Raw genomic sequence first — 18766 nt, forward strand, 5'->3', positions numbered from 1 at the left:
CCTCAAAAATCTTAGAAATTGTATTGTTAGTATTATCAACAAAACAAACATGATGTTTTTGTAAATCATTAGCTTCCCTTATGGCCATAGAAGCTGGTTGGTGTGCCATTTTGAAAAGACTAAGAACATTTGCTATGTTGGCCACACCCCCATCTGTTTGACATCACTAGAAAGCCCAGGATGTGCTGTTTACAGAACATCAGGACTCAAACTGATTACATTCATGGTGTTGAAATAGAGCCCTCAGTGCCATGTCGCCCACAGAGGACAAAAATGAATAGCCAGCTCTCAAAATACCATTTTCCTGTTTCTGATTCTGATGCAATCTGATCTGGCGAGCAGGGGTGGTACTAGCAATTCTGGGCCCCGACAACAGGCCACTGGGGTGCCCTGAAATAGTCTAATAGATATTTCTACAGTATCCTGGCATCTTCCAGGCCCCTTATCCAGCCCTTGTCCCCTCTCAATCATTGAGATAGCACTAAGACATGGCTTCCCTAAACATTTCTCATTCCATTTATAAGCTGCCTGGATTTTGCATACAACATACAAAACACTCTGCAATCAAATGAAACCATTCTAGACTGGCGAAAGGTATATTAGATCCACAGACTGTATATAAGAAATGGACGCCTCGAGTATGGGCGACAGGTCGGAGCTATTGTTGAGTTTTTGCAACCAGGAAGTGTGTGGAGTTAGCCAGCTTGCTTAGCTGAGTGCATCTGTAATTCACGTTAACTGTCATTTTAACAGGGCTGATAACTTTTATCTAGCGAACAACAGTCTTAAAACTAAACGTACTCACCAGAGAAAGTGAACAGCCGACTCCTAATAAGCTTTTTCAACAGCGCTGGTTAAATTTACACAGAGTCGGCTCTAGCCTGATTGACAGGTCGCCATGGTAACGACTTGTCAATCATAGATAATCCCGCCCCGAAACATACTCTGCTTTGTGGTCTATTTTAAAATAAATGGGACCATTATTTACTAAATTAACATCATTTTGTATTGAAGAAGCCATGAAACTAGACACTGAGACCATAAACTCATCAGCAAAGTGTTTACTGAGGTAATAAATCAGATGAGAAGTAGGGTTGGGGGGAAAAAAATCGATACAGCATAGTATCGTGATATTTGCCATGGCAATACTGTATCGATACACGGACGCCAAGTATCAATATTTTATTATATTGCAGATGGGACTTTTAACTTTTTGGTACTAGAATAATAAAATCTATTGCTTTTTTAGTCCACTAGAAAACTTAACAGGACCATATAGAGGACTGAAAAAGTGATATGAACAAACAGAGAAATGTTTCTTTTTAGAGTAAACAGATGTTGACAAAATTTTGACTTTAGGGACCTAATTGGAAGTTGGAAAAAGAAACAAAATCAAATATCAGCAACATAAATATCGTGATAATGTCGTATCGTGGGGCCTCTGGTGATTCCCACCCCTGGTGAGAAGTAGGGTCATTTTGCCATTATTTCTAATGGAGCCAGACTTCTTTTTGCAACCAGAAGAGTCGCCCCCTCTGAGAAAGGCGCTATGTTTTCTTGTCACTTTCTTCTTCTGCAGCGGTTGGCAAGCCAGCTTAGAATTTATTGCGTTACGTGAGAACGTGGTTAGCACTCCTGATGCTCAAATCTCCTAACCAAAGATGATGTATTACAAGCTGCACCAAAGGTGTGAAATGGTATGGTATACTCTTCTCCCCAGTTAAATCATAATGACAAGAATTATATTATTAAGCAAAGAAACACACATTTTGTTTCAGTTTTAACTTTAAATTAATGGTCTCACATGTAAATGCTTTTAAATTTCTGTTTATCCGGTTGGAAAGCGACATTGGCAGCACTGCAGTGAAACCAAGTAGGAACCTCCTGGTCTGAAAAGTGAAGCCAATGAGGAAGTGCCTTAAACCTGCATTCTTTCTAATGGCCAGCAGGGGGCGACTCTATTCAGTTTTTGCTAGACCGTTTGCCCAAAATGTATTGCAGAGACTAAAGGACCTGATCTACTAGGGGTGGATAAGTAATTTAAAAGTAATCGAAACTGAAATTCAGAGCCTCTAACCGATTTTAAAATCTGTGAATCAAAAAAATTAAATAAACCTAGCTTTAATAATTGACCATATTTACAGTATAAACCTCAGTGAACTATGAGGGCAAAAAACAACACATTCAAATACAAAATAATCGTTCAATTATCGTAATTGAGGTGAAATGTTCGATTAATTTTGATTTTGATTTTAGGTCAAATGGTCCAGCCCTATGATATACTTGCTTATAACTACGCATTTGCGTAAGCAAGATGGCGGCCATGCGTATCCTGCGTTCCTTTGGAGCCTAGGTTGTGCACGTCTTCAGAAATCAACGCTACATATCCGCAAGATACAATTCAGCACATGAACATGGGGGGCAGTATATTAGGATCTGAAAGGCAGGTCAGCAGCAATCTCCTTTTTCAAGCACATTTTCAAGTGGCCTTTTATTGCGGCCAGTCTGAGGCACACCTGTGCAATCCCGATGCTGTCTGATCAGCATCTTGATATGCCACACCTGTGAGGTGGGTGGTTTATCTCGGCAAAGGAGAAGTGCTCACTAACACAGATTTTCACAGATTTGTGAACAATATTTGAGAGAAATAGGCCTTTTGTGCACTGAACTCTTGGTCATTTCAGCCAAGTAATCTATCCACCATAACATCAAACTACAAATTGACTCCTCAACCATCACTCCAACCCAGGTGGTGAGAAACTTGGGTGTCATGATCGATGACCAGCTGTCCTTTTCAGACCCTGTTGCTGCTGTCTCTCGGTCATGCCGCTTTGCTCTATACAACATAAGAAAAATCAGGCCCCACCTCACTCAGTATGACACCCAGCTTCTGGTACAGGCCATGGTTATCTCTCGCCTCGACTATTGCAATGCCTTCCTAGAAGGTCCTCCAGCTTGTGCTGTGAAATCCTTACAAATGGTTAAGAACGCAGCAGCACATCTGGTTTTTGATCAGCCCAAAAGGACTCATGTCACTCCATTACTGAGTGACCTCCACTGGCTCCCCGTGGCCTCCAGAATCACTAATGCTTGCATACAGAGTGACTACTGGGTCTGCACCCATCTACCTAAACTCCATAATACAAACTTACGTTCTTTCTCGGCCACTAAGCTCCTATCGAACGCCGCCTGGCTCTGCCATCCCTTCACACAAAGCAATCCCAGTCCAAGCTATTCTCATCTGTGACACCACGATGGTGGAACGAGCTACCGCACGCCATCAGAGCAGGGGCGTCCCTCTCTAACTTCAAGAAGCTCTTGAAAACTCATCTCTTCCGAGAACACTTCCTCTTATAACACCTCTAACTCCTAATGTCTAACATGCACTTCCTGTGCTCTTCTTCTTCAATCCTCTTACAATTATCTTGTATTGATTGCACTTTTTGTTAACTCTTACTTCCCTTCCTAGGTATTTACCCCATTGATGTGATATGTGCTCTTACTAGTATTTATTGCTGCTCTTACTAGTATGTATTGTCAGTTGTAGATCTCGTGCTGAATTTGATGCTCTGTTGATGCTTGTATGTTGTTCCTCAAATGTAAGTCGCTTTGGATAAAAGCATCTGCCAAATGAGTTAATGTAATGTAATGTGATGCAGTTGTTTTTATTTCCTTTTTCATTAGTGTGAGACCAAAGAATATTTTTCCACTTGTGGCTGACCTTTGCGGTTGGATCCTATGGCCATTTGTCACAGCCCACATTTTAACCTGTCATAGCAACATTAATTATGGCACTCTTCTCATTTGAGCGTGTCAGTAAACCATGTCAGTGAGATACCACGGACAATTCCATCAATCACACAGTCTGTGCTTTTTTATGCAATTATCATTTTTAAGTCAAACTTTTTACTGTGAAACAGGTCTGTTTGGTTTAATTCATCAACATATTTCACCTTGAATATGAAAATTTTAATATTTATATTAACACATTATATTATCTCGGGCCATGTCCCATGTGGTTTATATCTACAAAAACTTTAACAAATGCATACGTTTAAAGACGTTTAGGCAGACTATCATTTATTTTATTTTTTTATAATCAATTCTAAAATATTAAAAAAGTCGAGTAAACTTAATTTTATTTTTAAAGCTATCTTTGGCTTTTTAAAAAGACTTAATATTAGTTGAATGAACATGGAAGAAGAGATGTTCAGTAAGCAGTTTAACCAGTGTTCATAACATTTTAATGACTTTAAGGTAATGGTGACTCATCCTGCAAGACTGCGGTTTTGTTCTAAATATAACATTTTAGTGTGTAAGAAAAGCAGTCGGCGAACACAAGATAACCTTGTGTGATGTTTAGCATGCGCAAAGCTTTAGCAAAAGAAAACTAATAAGGTAATTTCAGCACTTACCAAAGCTCTCTCCTCTGCGGAACCTAGATGTTTTGACAGAAAAGCTACTTCCGCACTGTCTCACGCTCTGTGGGTGGGTGCGCTTGTTTTGCGTTACGGACAAGAAAAGAAACGCTGCGATGAGCGGGGACAGAACCGCCGTGGACGGCAAAGAGCTGCAAAGGCACCGCTCGGTGGATTTAACGGTACCTCAAGCAACAAATCAAATGCGTTCAACCATGTCTACGTCATAGTCTTTCACGCCATGTGACCGCGGGGGTACCACAGACGGTTGGTGGAGTACCGGCGGTGTTGTTGCGGGATGGCCGAGCAAGCGGCGACAGGACACGCAGGGTGAGTGTCTCCCTCCAGACGCGTGTTTGTGAAAGTAAAGTAACGCGAGCGATATTCAGCGTGTCGTCATTCTGCGTAACACCTGCGTGTTGTTGTCGTTAAACGCGTGTCTAACTTTTTTTATTTTCAAACGAGCATTTAACTGGTTAAAACATTGTTCATTTTTAACGTGTCTATAACTTCTTAAGCATCGGTATATTTTAACCTGCTTTAACAAGGTCGTGCATGTTAAACACGTTAAATATGTTTTAAAAAACGTGCTGTTGTCAGTGACCCTGAAGGTAAACAAAACTAACACGGTGCCCAGAGGAGGGTGGCTTGATACTGAAGGAAGGGGTTTTATGCTCTTCCTGTGTCGAAGATACCTCGAGTATAATGTTTTTCCAGCGTGCACTTGTACATTTAAAAACTCTATCTGCCACAGATGATGGTTTAGAGGAAGTTAACTACCAGGAACTGAGGAAGAAAGACACAAGTTACCACAGTACAGTAACGTTAACCCCTCCTTTATCTGTCACTGTCCTTTGCCCCCATTCACTAGTTGTTTCATTTTGTTCTGGCTTCAGGGTTGTTCAGAGAATGCTGTCTGCTGTCGGTGTTCACAGTCTGGTCAGCAGTGTGTGGGGCTACGTGGACACCACAATAAAGTAAGTCATTAAAAATACTTGCACATTCATGGATCCTGGATTTATTTTATTTTATTTTTTTAATGAGAGAGAAGAAGATGTTGCTGTTATTTTAGGAGTTATTTGAAGTTTTATGTGAAGAAAAACACATAAACACATAAGGCACAAATAATTATTCTGCTTAAAAACATGTCTGGAAGGGATTTTTAATATAGATGTTCCCACAATCAGATCTTTTACTCACTGGGCTCAAGTGAGCTTACTGATGGTAGAGAACAAGAACCTGTAACATACTGGAGAACTGACATAATGCGCTTTCCAGCAATTGGCAAACATTGTATTTAAATAATGCCAGTTTATTATGTGCACCTACAGTAGATAAAATCAGTTCAGTCTAACAGCTCTGCAATAAATAAATAAATAATCTTATTAAATGGTTAAAAAAAAGTTAAGTTTTTATTGAAACTATTTTGGAGGCTGTAGTTTGTGCTGCTATTATGTTATACTGGGAGGTGTTTCTGATATTTTAATTGTCTCATTCATATTAATGAGGGTAGAAAAAATATTAGAAACACCTCTCTATTGACACCTGTTCCTGTACAAGTACTTTTTGGCATCTCCACACATTGTCACAGAGGGGGTTCTGCTGCCTGATGAACCACCATATAAAAAGAACATTCTGTTGAAAATAAAGTATTTTATTTGACTTACGTAATGACAAAGAGATTAAACAAAGAACCAAAAGATGACTGTGATCATCGGTCAGTGTTTGTGTTTGCTGTTTTTGTGTTTTTCAGCTTTCCAATGTTCTGTCCCCTAAACCACATTGCGTCAACAGAGCCTGCCTATGAAATTAGAAAGCACCCTTTGTTTTAAGAGGAACCCACACTGAGCAGCAGATGCAGAGGACATCAGATGTGATGCTCTCAAACATGCTAACATTCGGTCCATGTGCTGTCATCATGCTCTTTTCAATATAGATTATATATCTTAAACCCCAACGCTGTTTTAGTCGCACACTGCAGTGACATCGTGTCCTTTCTGCAGTTCATAAAGATGATGCTGATGAACCTGATGAAGTTTTTCTGTCTGCGTAGGTGGTGCTGGATCCCCAGCTGGCTGCCGTCATGGTGTCCCACCTCCCAGATCCAGCTACAGACCGCAGAGGACAAGATGCTACGATGTAAGGATCTCCTTCTCTGATGGGGGTTCATTTATGAAAAGAGTAATAATTAGATAATACGACTTCATCTCTACGATATATTCTACTTTTGGACAGTGTGAGCAGGAACCGTGGCCGTGCTCTACCCAACTGTGGCCCATTCTCTCAGTCCCTCACTCACTCTTTCATACTGGACACCTACTGAATTGTAGCACAGTTGACTAGATCGCCAGAGACTAGGGTGTGTAGCATCGAGCAGTTTAGACCAAATGTACATTTTGTATGATTAAAATAATAAGAGATACTGTAAATCCTAATTCAGTGGTCGGTAATAGGCGGCCCGCAGGCCAGAACCGGCCCGCCAGCTACAATATCTGTCCCGCGGCCAGACTGCTTTGATAGCAGAAAAATAAAAAATAAATAAATTTATAGTGGCTGATGTTGAATTAGATCTCAGTCATGACAATGTTACTCACATAATCACTTCCTCTTAAGTGATTATGCCTTCCAAAATAAAAGCGCAAGAACATTTTTTACAGCAGTGCTTCATTTTGAGTTTATTGAGAGCTTTTACTTTGAAAAGTTCTGAAGGATATTCGAAAGAGTCTCTGGCTTAATTGAAACACCTCTGAAAAGCTCTCAGTAAACGTGTGATTGGATTCCCCTGAAATTCCTCAGGGAAATTAAAATTAGTGTCCATAGGTTTACGAATGCGGATCAAACGCCGGGACGCGCACACACACTGCAGCACACGCTTTATTGCGAGCATGTGAAAATGTGTCCTCATTGGCTAATCAATTTGTTTAACAAGGGAGTCCACTGGATTTTGGATCATACAACTCCTCCAACGGGAGTCCCGCACTCTACCCACTGAGCTAAACGTGCACATGAGTTTCCAAGGGTTTGAAATAATTTGATTGAAATGATGTTCTGGCCGCCATGTAACGGCTTGAAAGAAATTTGGCCCAATGTCAGATTTATTAGCCGACACCTGTCCTAATTATTCAGCATCCAGTGAAAATGTGTTTGTTATGATCTGTGATCATCTGATTTGAGTAAATTGTGTAAAATGTTTTATTTATTATTATTTGGATCTGAAGAATCATTTTGTAAAGCCATTTCAGAAATATAAACACATATTGAGGTTTATCTTCAAAAGCCCCAACCCTGCCACACAGATTCTGCTGTGTTTAGCTGGCAATGAATCATGGTCTTAAAGATTCACCAATGAACTCTCTTTCCTTGCTCTTCCCTTTCTTTTCAGGTGTAAACAGCACTTTCTCTAAACAGTCCGTCCCAGTCTCCAACGGAAACCAGCTTTGGACCCTGACCTTTAGCAGTGACCATGTCAAAGACAAAACCCCCATGGTTCTGCTCCATGGGTTTGGAGGCGGCGTGGGCATTTGGGCTCAGAACCTAGACGCCCTCTCGCAGCGTCGCCCCGTCTTTGCCCTGGACCTGCTGGGCTTCGGTCAGAGCAGCCGGCCTCTGTTCTCCACAGACGCTGAGGAGGCAGAGGACCAGTTTGTGGAGTCTTTAGAGCAGTGGAGGGCTAAAGTGGGTCTGGAGTCCATGATCCTGCTGGGCCACAACCTGGGAGGATACCTGGCTGTTTCATACTCTATTAAATACCCAGACAGGTGGGTGCCGATTATGGGATTTTTCTTATCTCACTGTAGGGTTGTGTTGTTTTTAATTTAAAAGGGGTCTTTTATCCTTTGATGCTGATCTTGACGATAAGAGCTGCATTTGACGTGATAAATGTTATACCAAGGAAGTCAGGAAGTGTGGATGTAGTTTAGTCTGAAACATTAAGCAAATTAGAGTTTTTGGCTGACACTGAGAGGTTGGCAGGCTTTTGTAAAATTTTGAGTTCAGAATCTCAACACGAGCTTGAGTCGTCTTTTACTCTGCTGTCTTATTAGATTTTCTTATAGGTAAGAGTATTTTCAAGGTATCAAAGTAGTTTATCTGTCATTATACCACACAAGGTGGTTGTTAAATTTTATAGTCCCTTCATGCTAAACACACAGAACACAGATAATTAAATGTATATTAGAATATGGTCACATATAAAATAAATAAAACAAAATATACAGATATTTGTATACATATATTGATACAGCCAGGAAATATTTCTGCAGTGCATTTTTTTGAATCTGCAATAATGTAAACAGTTGCAACAAGATAGTGGTGTCAGTGTAGAAAAAGTCATTTGGGAAACAGTGTCCACTCTGACTGGGTTTGAGCACCAAGCATCACCGATGGAAACACAGAGTCCGCCTCCTCTTATCTTGCCGGAGTCTTGCACTATTTACAGGAGCTCATTCAAAATTTTTATTGTTGTCATTAAATAATTAATTATTGTTAGGTGCAGCGGTTGGTGATGCAGACACATTTTTATATTATTAAAATTATCACAGGAACGTCAATAAAATGTTAAAATTGTTCCCACGCTTAAGATGAGGACAGAGGATGTTTGTTTTTTTTCTTTTAAAAATTACATAAACAATTAATTGATTATTAAAGTAGTTATCAACTAATAAATTGATTGACTAATTGATTCAGATGTGATAAAGTGTTGTAAAGCACATGGTAAAAAGTTACCTCCTGTTTGTCTCACTGAGTCTGGGACAGAGCATCGGTAAAGCTCCAGCTCCCCTCGGCTTTACGGAGCTTTATAGTGACTTTCAGCTCAGTGTTAAGCTGTCCGGCCACAACGTTACTGTTCTGCTTCACTCTCACCGCCCTTATAGTGTCAGTTTCGCCACAGCAGGCAGCTGGTTTCAGAGAAAAAGCTCTAAAAACCCACTGAACACTACCTGCTCAACACCAAACAGACACGGAGACTAGCTGGTGGAGCATTTAGCAGCTAAAGAGCCAGATGATTTTGGTAGAGAACAAAAACAGCCAAAAGAGAGTGAATATTGGATTTCCGTTCATCAGGTGGACACAAACACGACTCCAAATGAATGATAATGTTGCTTTGTATCTGCTGGTTGTGTAAAACAGCAACTGTTTGCTATCAGATTCGCCATATAAACTTAAAAGGTCAAGACGTTCACAGCTTGTTTCAGCTGCCCCCAAGTGGCCAAAAAGAAAGAAGGCCATGTAACACAGCCGAAAGCCACAGGATAATCGAGTAGTGGACTTTGATTTTGTCAAGTTTAGTCATGCCTGTCTATTGAGAAAAGAACAAAGACGCTGACCCTGCCCAGAAAGAGAAAAATGACTGAATTGAACAGTGTTTTTGAATAATGATTCTGCCCTCTTAGTGGTAACATGACTGTAACAAACGGTGCCAACATGCGTACAGGATATAGTTGTAGCAGTAAGACTGGAGGTGCTGGCAGCCCGTGATAACAGCAGTGTCCTCCAAGCCTTTCTCCTCCCACCAGACTCTATCTCTCCCGAATCATCTCCTCTCGCTGCGTTTCCAGCAGGCACCCAGCTCTCCCCAAGGGACGTCTGATAAAATGTCCCCAATCCCTTATCACCCTCCTTCATCAGTAATGCAAAAAAAAAAAAAAAAACCTCTTCCTGTCCTCTTACTTTTATCTCAGCGTTCCAAATGGCCTTTCAGTTATAACATGAGTTGCTCTTAATCAAGGACACGTGTCCTTATTTAAGCTGAACCGTGCTCATTGTTCATGTTATGGCCTAAAGAGAAAGTTTGCTGTTTGGTTACATGACAACATAATGGAACAAAATGTACGGTGTGTAATGTTAGACACAGTTGGTGATGCAGTTGGAAAGAATTCAGGCAGGGCAAGAAACAGCAGTCAGACGATTAGACAGATTAAGTAAAAGTAAACAAACAGCCATTTGACATTAACCACCAGAAATCAGGAAGTCTGTAAATGATCAGCTTGTAATTATTATTATCTCTTCCATGTACATTATGTATGGATAACCTGGGGGTGGGGTTTGAAATCTGTTTTTTTTGCTTGTATTTTAAGCTGAATTAATTGATGTTTGACCCTTTTTGGAGCAGTGGAACAAGCTAAAAACACAGGATTGACATTATCACTGTGTGAAGTCAACATGTTTCCCAAACAGTTGGCCATTCACACAAAAAGGAGGAATATTAGCATTTAGTTGAAGTGGTGTTGGCAGCAACCTCGTCTTCTGCCGTGTGGTGCTGGGCAGGCTAATCACAGTGGCTGTTAGAAGCTTAGTCTTATTTTGATGTTTGCTGGCCAGGAAAGCAGAAAAACGAGCTTAAAGATGCTAAAAACCTCCTTAGAGCCGAAGGGAACTGCAGACTCTGTGATAATTGTCAATTAGAGCAATTGTAAAATATAAATGTGTCCGTAGTTTTTACAGCCTGTATTTTGGCCATTATTCCCATTGGTTAGGGAAACCTTTTACTTACCAGACTGACTGTGAAGACACGGTGATGTGGCACAGTTTAACTGTAATATAAATGTACTTTAAAGTGAAAGTCACAAAAACGTCCATTGTAAACAGTGGTTAGAGCTTGTGTGTACATGGTGATGGTGACAAGAGATGCTTGTAACGGATAATAAATCTGGTGTGATCACACTTTACAAAGTCGACTTTAAGATAATTGAACTAATCTGGAGGTTTTCCAACAAGCTGTCTGATCATCTGATGCCCGTGTTACTAGTCTTAAAGTCGGGGCTAACCCACAGAGTCATAGCTGTCTTGACTGATGGCCTAAAAAGACTAAAGTGTGATGCAAGAGATATTTTACATTAAAGCATTTTGTAGGAATTTTAAATTCCTAATTAAAACTACCTATATCTAATATTTAAAGGAAGTAGAGAAGCTCCGATGGCAAGTTTCCCATCTAATTTCGATTTTCTTTCTGTTTAAGAACTATAACTGACCGCATACACAAACATTTTTCTTTAATGGAAAATTCTTTCTTTATTAGGATCCCCATCAGCACCAGCACAAACACTGGCTTTTCTTCCCGGGGTCCATTCAATTGGATGTTCATAATAAAACAGTACTATTAAATTATAAACTTAGTTAAATGACTCCAAAAATGCACCAGGGTACAGGACCTTCTCTCTCTCAGACACATTTCAAATTAAGAAAGTGCTCCAGGTTAGGTTTTTGTACAAATAAAATCCAACTGAAAAAATCAGTGCTGATATTAGATTAGCATCCATCTTCTTATCTAACTCTCGGCATGAGAGCAAATAAGGGAATTTTCCAAGTCGTTGAACTATTTCTTTAAATCATGTTAATTTATATTTGTGGGTCTGTATAAACTATTTGACTTTGAAATAACCCAGATAGCAGGAAAATGTGTATTTTATTTCTTTGTCTCTGGCCTACAGAGTGAAGCACATAATGCTGGTGGAGCCCTGGGGATTTCCTGAGCGCCCGGACTCAGCAGAGGCAGACCAGCCCATCCCGGTATGGATCAAAGCCCTAGGGGCCATGTTCAGTCCCTTCAACCCGCTGGCTGGCCTGAGACTGGTCGGCCCACTGGGTAAGACTGGAGCAACAAGGTGGTATAAGATAGCAATGTACCACAGCAGAGACCTCTAACCTGTTTTTATCAGCAAGATTAGATGAAACCTTAATGGTCCCTGAGGGGAAAGGGGGTAGTGACACAATATCGTCATAGAACTGTTTATTTAGATGAAAATGAGAGGAATATCAATGCAGGGTATGTGAAAGAGTAGCTGAGCATCTGGAGCTTACAGAGAGAAAATTAATGAGAAATATGAAAATAAATGCAGTATGAAATGAAAATGTGTTAATAATAACGTGACTGTATGGTTGAATCACAGCATGATTACAATGGTTTGGTTCTATTAGCTGAGAGATTTTTTTATAATTGTTCTTAATGTATGTGTTCTTATAATATACAGGAAACTAGTTTGACTACTAATCCAAACTAGTCTTCTGATGAGCACAACAGTTCCACTAAAGCTGATTTCTAATGTTTTGATCCAGAAGAGAAATCAAGTCAAACCGTGGTTCCTTTTTTTTTTGTGCCCTCCAGCCCTCCCCGTTGTTAATAACCATGTCAAAAGTAATGAAGCAGCCTCGTCTCTTAATGGCTACATGCGTGGTTTTGACACAGAGTGCCTCTTCTGTGGCCCCTGCAGGCCCCACTTTGGTCCAGACTCTGAGACCTGACTTCAAGAGGAAGTTCTGCTCCATGTTCAGTGACAATACTGTGTCAGAGTACATCTACCACCTGAACGTGCAAACCCCCAGGTCTGTCTCTGTTTCCCTGTCGAGCATCATTGCTGCTACCTGTCTTAGTAACTGCAATGTATTCAGTACCTTTGAGAGTTTTACTAAGTAACGTCATGCCTTGTCATCAACATTTTCTGGCCTGTGCTGTGTTAATTATTCTTCTGTATTATGACAGTGGGGAAACAGCTTTTAAGAGTATGACCGTTCCCTACGGCTGGGCAAAGAGGCCGATGTTGCAGAGGATGGACCAGCTTCAGCCTGAGATCCCCATCACCATCTTCTACGGATCCCGCTCCAGAATAGACAGCAACTCAGGCAGCACCATCAAAGAGATGAGGCCACAGTCTCATGTGGAGATCATAGTAAGTTCATGGTTGGATGAGAGAGAGGGAAGTGCACATACTTCTAACCTGTGCCCTATTGTGACTTTATATATTTTTCCTGCTACTTTTCCTGCGAATGAGTTCCTGTTGGATGTACCAGCTTTCTGAACTTTAACCTCCTCTGCTTTTACCTGATAATGAGAGGGAAAATATAGTGGTGTGGTATTTTAATCATAGTTTATATAATGCAAATTGTATTAATTAATATTTTTTTATTTAATTGGCAAACTTGTGGTTATTATTGGGGAAATCAATTGAAAATACGCTTTCCATTTGTACTAAATTATTGACCGTATTAACATTATTAACGCTCCTATGTTGTAAATATACTCTCATCACACTGTCATAATTGTCATTATTAGAGTAATATAACTGAACTATTAACCTACAATTGTTTCTTCTAATTCTACCATGTTATAATAATGGAATCGTTCAGCTGTCTGACAAAATCATTTTTAGCTCCTGTTCTTTAAATCCCAGAAATAACTTGATAAAATAGCTGCATGCAATGGATCTTCCTTCCCTGCCACTGATAATCAGCAATATGTTGATAGATGTAAGATAGATGTAAAAAGAGGATCAAATGATTCTCTGTGGTAGGCATTGTGTTGTTAAAGAATTATGGGAAAAGATTTCATATATATATATATATATATCTTTTGTATATATAGGGTATGCGCGTGATGTCACAGAACGCTTTTACGCTCACTGGCAGTGGCAGAAAGACGAGCAGCAGTGTTAGCTTTAATCAGCTAAAACACAAACAACACATCTAAAATGGGAAAGAGCAGGACCGCCGGTTCTTTGGTAAGCAGTAAGGATCACTGTCGAGTGCCACTGCCTTTAATTTGAGCAAATAATCACTTGTTTTTCTCCTGGTTTGCTAAACGCAGCCATGGTAACAGATGTTTTGCCACTCAGTCCAGCATCTTCCGGAAGGGGAAGTGACATCAACGCATACCCTCTATTGCCTCCTGTTTTAATCACCCGCTTCCCTTCCTGTTCTCGGTCCTCCCTGCAGACGATCCGAGGAGCCGGACACTACGTATACGCTGACCAGCCAGAGGACTTCAACCACAGAGTTTTGCAAGTGTGTGATAAAGTGGACTGAAGCAGAGACGAGCCTGGTTACTGAACTTTGGAGAAAAAGGGGAGCACCAACAACAGATATCACTTTAGTAGCACTTCCTCAAAGCAGGAATAAGGAGTCATTGTACATAGAATACATTTACAAGGAGCAGTGATCTGCGTTTGACGAATGCGTCATGACACGCTGAAGTTCCTGTCACCTGACCGCTGATTTAGTGATATTCTCAGAAATTTGGTGAATACAGGCCCTGAGCTGACACCACTGATCAAGTCCCCTTTTTAATGTGATTTACCAGCATTCCGATAATTATCAAATAATGCCCGTGGGCCAGCATCACATGCTTCTTTTACATTACTCTGTGCGAGACACGCATACAGTAGGTGGTGCTGCAGCCTCTTGATCAAACGATTGATAGTGGAAGGAGGGCTTTTGAAATTCAAATAACTCTGCTGAACCCAAAACCACAAAGCCTCAGTGTTCCGGGAATGAACGTTATTGCCCATAAGTGGCCTTTTATAGCTCCTGTAGTCGTCTGATCCAAACATGAAAACATCATTTCACTCATTTCACTTATCAAAAAAGTGTATTGTTATATTTTAAACTTTGTATCCATATTTTTTGTTAAAAAATACAAGACTCAATATTGTAGAGAGTAATTTCTAATATTATATCATGATATATTTGGCCACGCCTTAAATTGTATGTAACAGAATCAGTGTCAGTGCATTGAAAAAGAACCCCCTCGAAAACGAGATGGTCCATCTCAAGGGGTTTTTATCCTGGAAATAAATAAATTTCTTACAAAAAGCTCAGTTACAGTGTCATGTGATAGGTATTTCCTGTACAGCGCTCAACCTGTCGCTTGTGGTTTTCTCATAGGATCCTGATACAGACAGGAGGCGTACTCTTTAGTACATCACTGTGTCAGCACTAGGAAGCAGCTCTGGATTTATCTGCTGCCAAGAATAATTTATTTTACAGCGCCCTGTGCTTGTTTTTGGCTTTTCTTTCTATCTCAAAAGTTAATTTAATTCGTGTTAATAGTGAATGTGAGCTGTCTACAAAAAAACATGTTAAACCATTTGAATGTGTAATTGAATTCTAAGTAGAAGCCTGTCATACTCTATATTTAACTGTTTTATATACGTAGCATTTAGGGGTTCCTTAGATGTTCTGCTGACCAGTGCTGATCCAAACAGTATTATTGTAACAATGGCCACCTGCATATTAGCCTTTGGTTATTTGTTTTTTTTCACAAACCCTCAATAGTACTGTTCACACTTAATAATTTTTTCCAAATAGAAATTAAGCCTAAAAAAATCATTTAGAAGCAAGATTTGAAAAGCATCAATTAAAGTGGATTAGATGGGCACCAAACCAGTCACTTTTTCTTTCTCTCTCCTCCGTCTTTAGAACAAGGTTCTGTCCATATTCAGCTCGATGTTGTTGGTGTATGTGCACATACTTAGACATGACAGCTCACTTGAGCCCGCAGCAGAAAGGTTTCACAGGGCACTTTTTAAGATGACAGTTAATGTCATCTTTTCAACTTTAGAGCTAGACTCTGCCATCAAATAAATAAATAAATAAAAAATCTGTTTTAAAACAAAAATATAAAAAAAAAGCAACAATATGTTTTATTTTCTCTACCATCCGTAAAATTGACTAGTCAACATACTGTTGAACAAGGTTATGTTCCAAGGCTGGAAGTTATTAGTGATTTGAGTCAAAAATGTCAATTCTGTATTTATTTATTTTAACTGACAAAACTCCAGTTTCACTGTCTCTCTCTGTAATGTCTTCTGTGGCTGTGGGGCAACTTTCTAAAGTCTGAAAAAGTATTGCCTGTTGAATGAATGTTTATGTCATCAGGGTTATCTCGGCTTGGCCATGTACACTACAAAAGTACAACAGAAAGGAAACTGAGTTATGACTATACTATACTAAAAATCAGGATTTCTTGATCTGCTGCGTTGAGTTTGACATATTTTTTTATTTGTCTTTTTCAAGTCTCCTAATTTAATTTAAGTGCAATACTAATTCACTGGAGTGCCCCTTCAAGTCAGTCACTGAAAATAAAATCATCTACATATTAAAGAAACCAGTGGAAAGGCTTCTACCTCTACCTCTTATTTTACATAGTTAATTTCCTAATTGAAATGATCTAATGTAATCTGTGTCTGTAACATGAACTCAGAGTTTACAGAGGCTGTTTCACAGAAAACTGTCTGCACGGCAGCGTTAATATTGGAGCTGATTTGTCAAAGGGAGATATGTCTCTGAATTTTTACTGAGTTTCTTGAGTTACTTGTTTAATACGTATTGTAGACGTATAAAAATGTTGCGCAAATTATTTTGCTCCCAAAAAATGTTGCCTCAAGTGACAGCCCTCCTATTCCTGCCGTATTTTTAAATGTAAACACAGATAAAATGGTTCACTTGCTTCTCTGTCTTCTGTCACGCGTGAATAATGTAGGTCTAACTTGTGTTTGCATCATGTGTTTAATCTACGATGCAACACTTTCTGCCTTTCCCTCTCTTTTGCTTTTCATTTTAATGGAGCAAGATGAATCAATATTTTTCCTCCAGCTCCCCTTATCATTTCAGAGCTGTCAGCCCTCTGCCAGGGAGAGAAATGATTCCCCTGTGTTTGTGTTTCCCCTCACTGCCACTAGAGAGCACTCATATGCAGATGGGGAGATGAGGAGCTTGTGGAAATGTCTTCCGTCTTTTGCGCTAATATCTCCACTCATTTCCAGGTTTTTATTCAATTTGCAGGGAAAGCAGTCGGAAACTGACATGTGACATGAGAGATGTTTCCACAATGCCAATTACCAAAAAAGGGCGTCTGAGGATAGCGAGGAAGAGCAGTGAATGCAGCTCTGGAACAGGGAGTGTTAGATGAACTGAGGATGGGAGGATGTACTTTGCCCCCCCAAATCACCACCACCACTGTTTCCATCCTTAGATCCGGACTCTACATTAACACGGATATTGATCGTAAAAGACATCCTATCTGTTTTTATTCTCTCTGCTCTTTGATCGATGCAGCCGAAATATGCAAGCTCATGTGAAAGTATTTCCAAGTCATACGGAGCCGGTGGGGGCAGTTTTGTCCCACTCAGCTGTTTGGAGAATGATTGAGGTGGGTGTAATGAAGTCTCCTCTTGGTGGTACAGTAGCTGTTGTATAGCCTTGGAAACAGAATGAATCTCATTTATTTCATTAAGGAACTTCATCAAGACTGCATTTGTAAGAATATTACATCATACAAGGTATTGAGAATTTATTTGGAGCCTCAGCTGACTGCTTATATATAAAAATGCATCCCCACCCACTAAGACTGCAAAACTAGAGCCGCCTTTGGTGGTTTATCAGTGGCATTAGTTGGATATCAAGCTATTAACTTGGATCCCACCTCAGGGTACCCACTATAAAGCTACATTAATGCCACCCTTCCTCTGACATGAGACCATTAAACACAACATGGCAGGGTGGGGCCGCTACAGACCTGTGAGTCACTATCTGATTATATCCCACTGATGAATCACAGGATTGATTACTGGAGCTGGAGTTTTCAAGCAATCATCCAGTAACGGTAAAATCAAATGGGAGGTGAATTATTTTCAGAAAAACTAGTCCAAATGAAGGCCACTGATCCTCTGAGGTAGAGAAGAGAGCAAAGCAAAGCGCTGCACTTTCAGTCATTTAGAAATTGTTCGTTTTGCTGTGTCATGGCTTCAAGCTTCTCCAGCAGACTTCTGTAACCATCAGATCTGAGCCCGTCTTGCCTGTTTGCTTTGCTGTGATGTGCTCACAGTGATCCTCCACATGTGAAGAGAGAGCTGATAGTAGCAGGCATGCAGCTTGACCATTTTCTTTCTCAGCTACTCGCACAGTAGGCCAATGAAAACCTCCACCAGTAACCAGATGGACGGGTCAAGAACAGACGTTTCACCAGGGAGATCACTGTTTGTGGTTCGGTCACACTGGATGTGAAAACAAAAGTCAACATCACGTGAATGACTAACTAAACTTACTCATGATCTTTTCCTAAACCTAACCAAGTGGTTTTGGTGCCTAAATCTAACCAAACAGCGACCGCTTCACAACATTAAGCATGTGTTTATTGTTACCATGATGATGGAGGTCTGGTGTAAGCTGTCTGTATGTTCAAACAAGACAGAATAGGGCAGACTGCTACCGGAAAATGATTCTCGAAAACCCTTGACACAACTTATGTCACCGCACTAAAAAAAGCTGAAAAAAAAATAATACTAGTGACTGGAGTAGTGGTTGATGCAGGAAGATGGAAATGGTGGAAACGTCAGTTGGAGAGAGGAATTTGTTGAGTTGGAATAAAGTTAGGAAATAAAGTCAGTCAACAGTCTGAAGGCAAAAAGAAGCAATTTCTGTGGACGGAATTTTGACGGAATTCGTTGCAGCCACTGCAGCTGGTTTGCGGCTGCTGGCTGAAGTCTGCTCCTGCACGGATTCCTACACGAAAACTTTTTGTTCTAGTCATTTCAATCCCAAAATATGAGAAAATAGGGCCCGGGTTTAAAAATATT

The 18766-nt window shown here is 40.2% G+C and overlaps 1 protein-coding gene across 3 annotated transcripts; it reads left to right on the plus strand.

The window, feature by feature from the left end:
* Window positions 1-4589: 4589 nt before the first annotated feature.
* Window positions 4590-15810, plus strand: LOC119898118 (1-acylglycerol-3-phosphate O-acyltransferase ABHD5-like). 3 transcript variants are annotated; one of them, XM_038712280.1, is made up of 8 exons: window positions 4590-4748; window positions 5315-5395; window positions 6472-6557; window positions 7801-8176; window positions 11849-12003; window positions 12629-12740; window positions 12898-13084; window positions 13777-13896. In XM_038712280.1, the coding sequence occupies exons 1-8, from the start codon at window positions 4717-4719 to the stop codon at window positions 13879-13881; spliced, it is 1134 nt and encodes a 377-aa protein (XP_038568208.1). In that variant the 5' UTR covers window positions 4590-4716; the 3' UTR covers window positions 13882-13896. The 3 variants fall into 3 exon arrangements, with proteins under 3 accessions (XP_038568208.1, XP_038568209.1, XP_038568210.1); XM_038712281.1 differs by lacking the exon at window positions 13777-13896 and adding an exon at window positions 14127-15810 and having other exon boundaries at window positions 4594-4748; XM_038712282.1 differs by lacking the exon at window positions 4590-4748 and adding an exon at window positions 4856-5029.
* Window positions 15811-18766: the final 2956 nt, after the last annotated feature.

This window comes from Micropterus salmoides, unplaced genomic scaffold (assembly GCF_014851395.1).
Source record: "Micropterus salmoides isolate LMB-PRFRI ecotype aquatic unplaced genomic scaffold, ASM1485139v1 Ms_hic_scaffold_11, whole genome shotgun sequence".
In the NCBI taxonomy this organism is placed as follows: domain Eukaryota; kingdom Metazoa; phylum Chordata; class Actinopteri; order Centrarchiformes; family Centrarchidae; genus Micropterus; species Micropterus salmoides.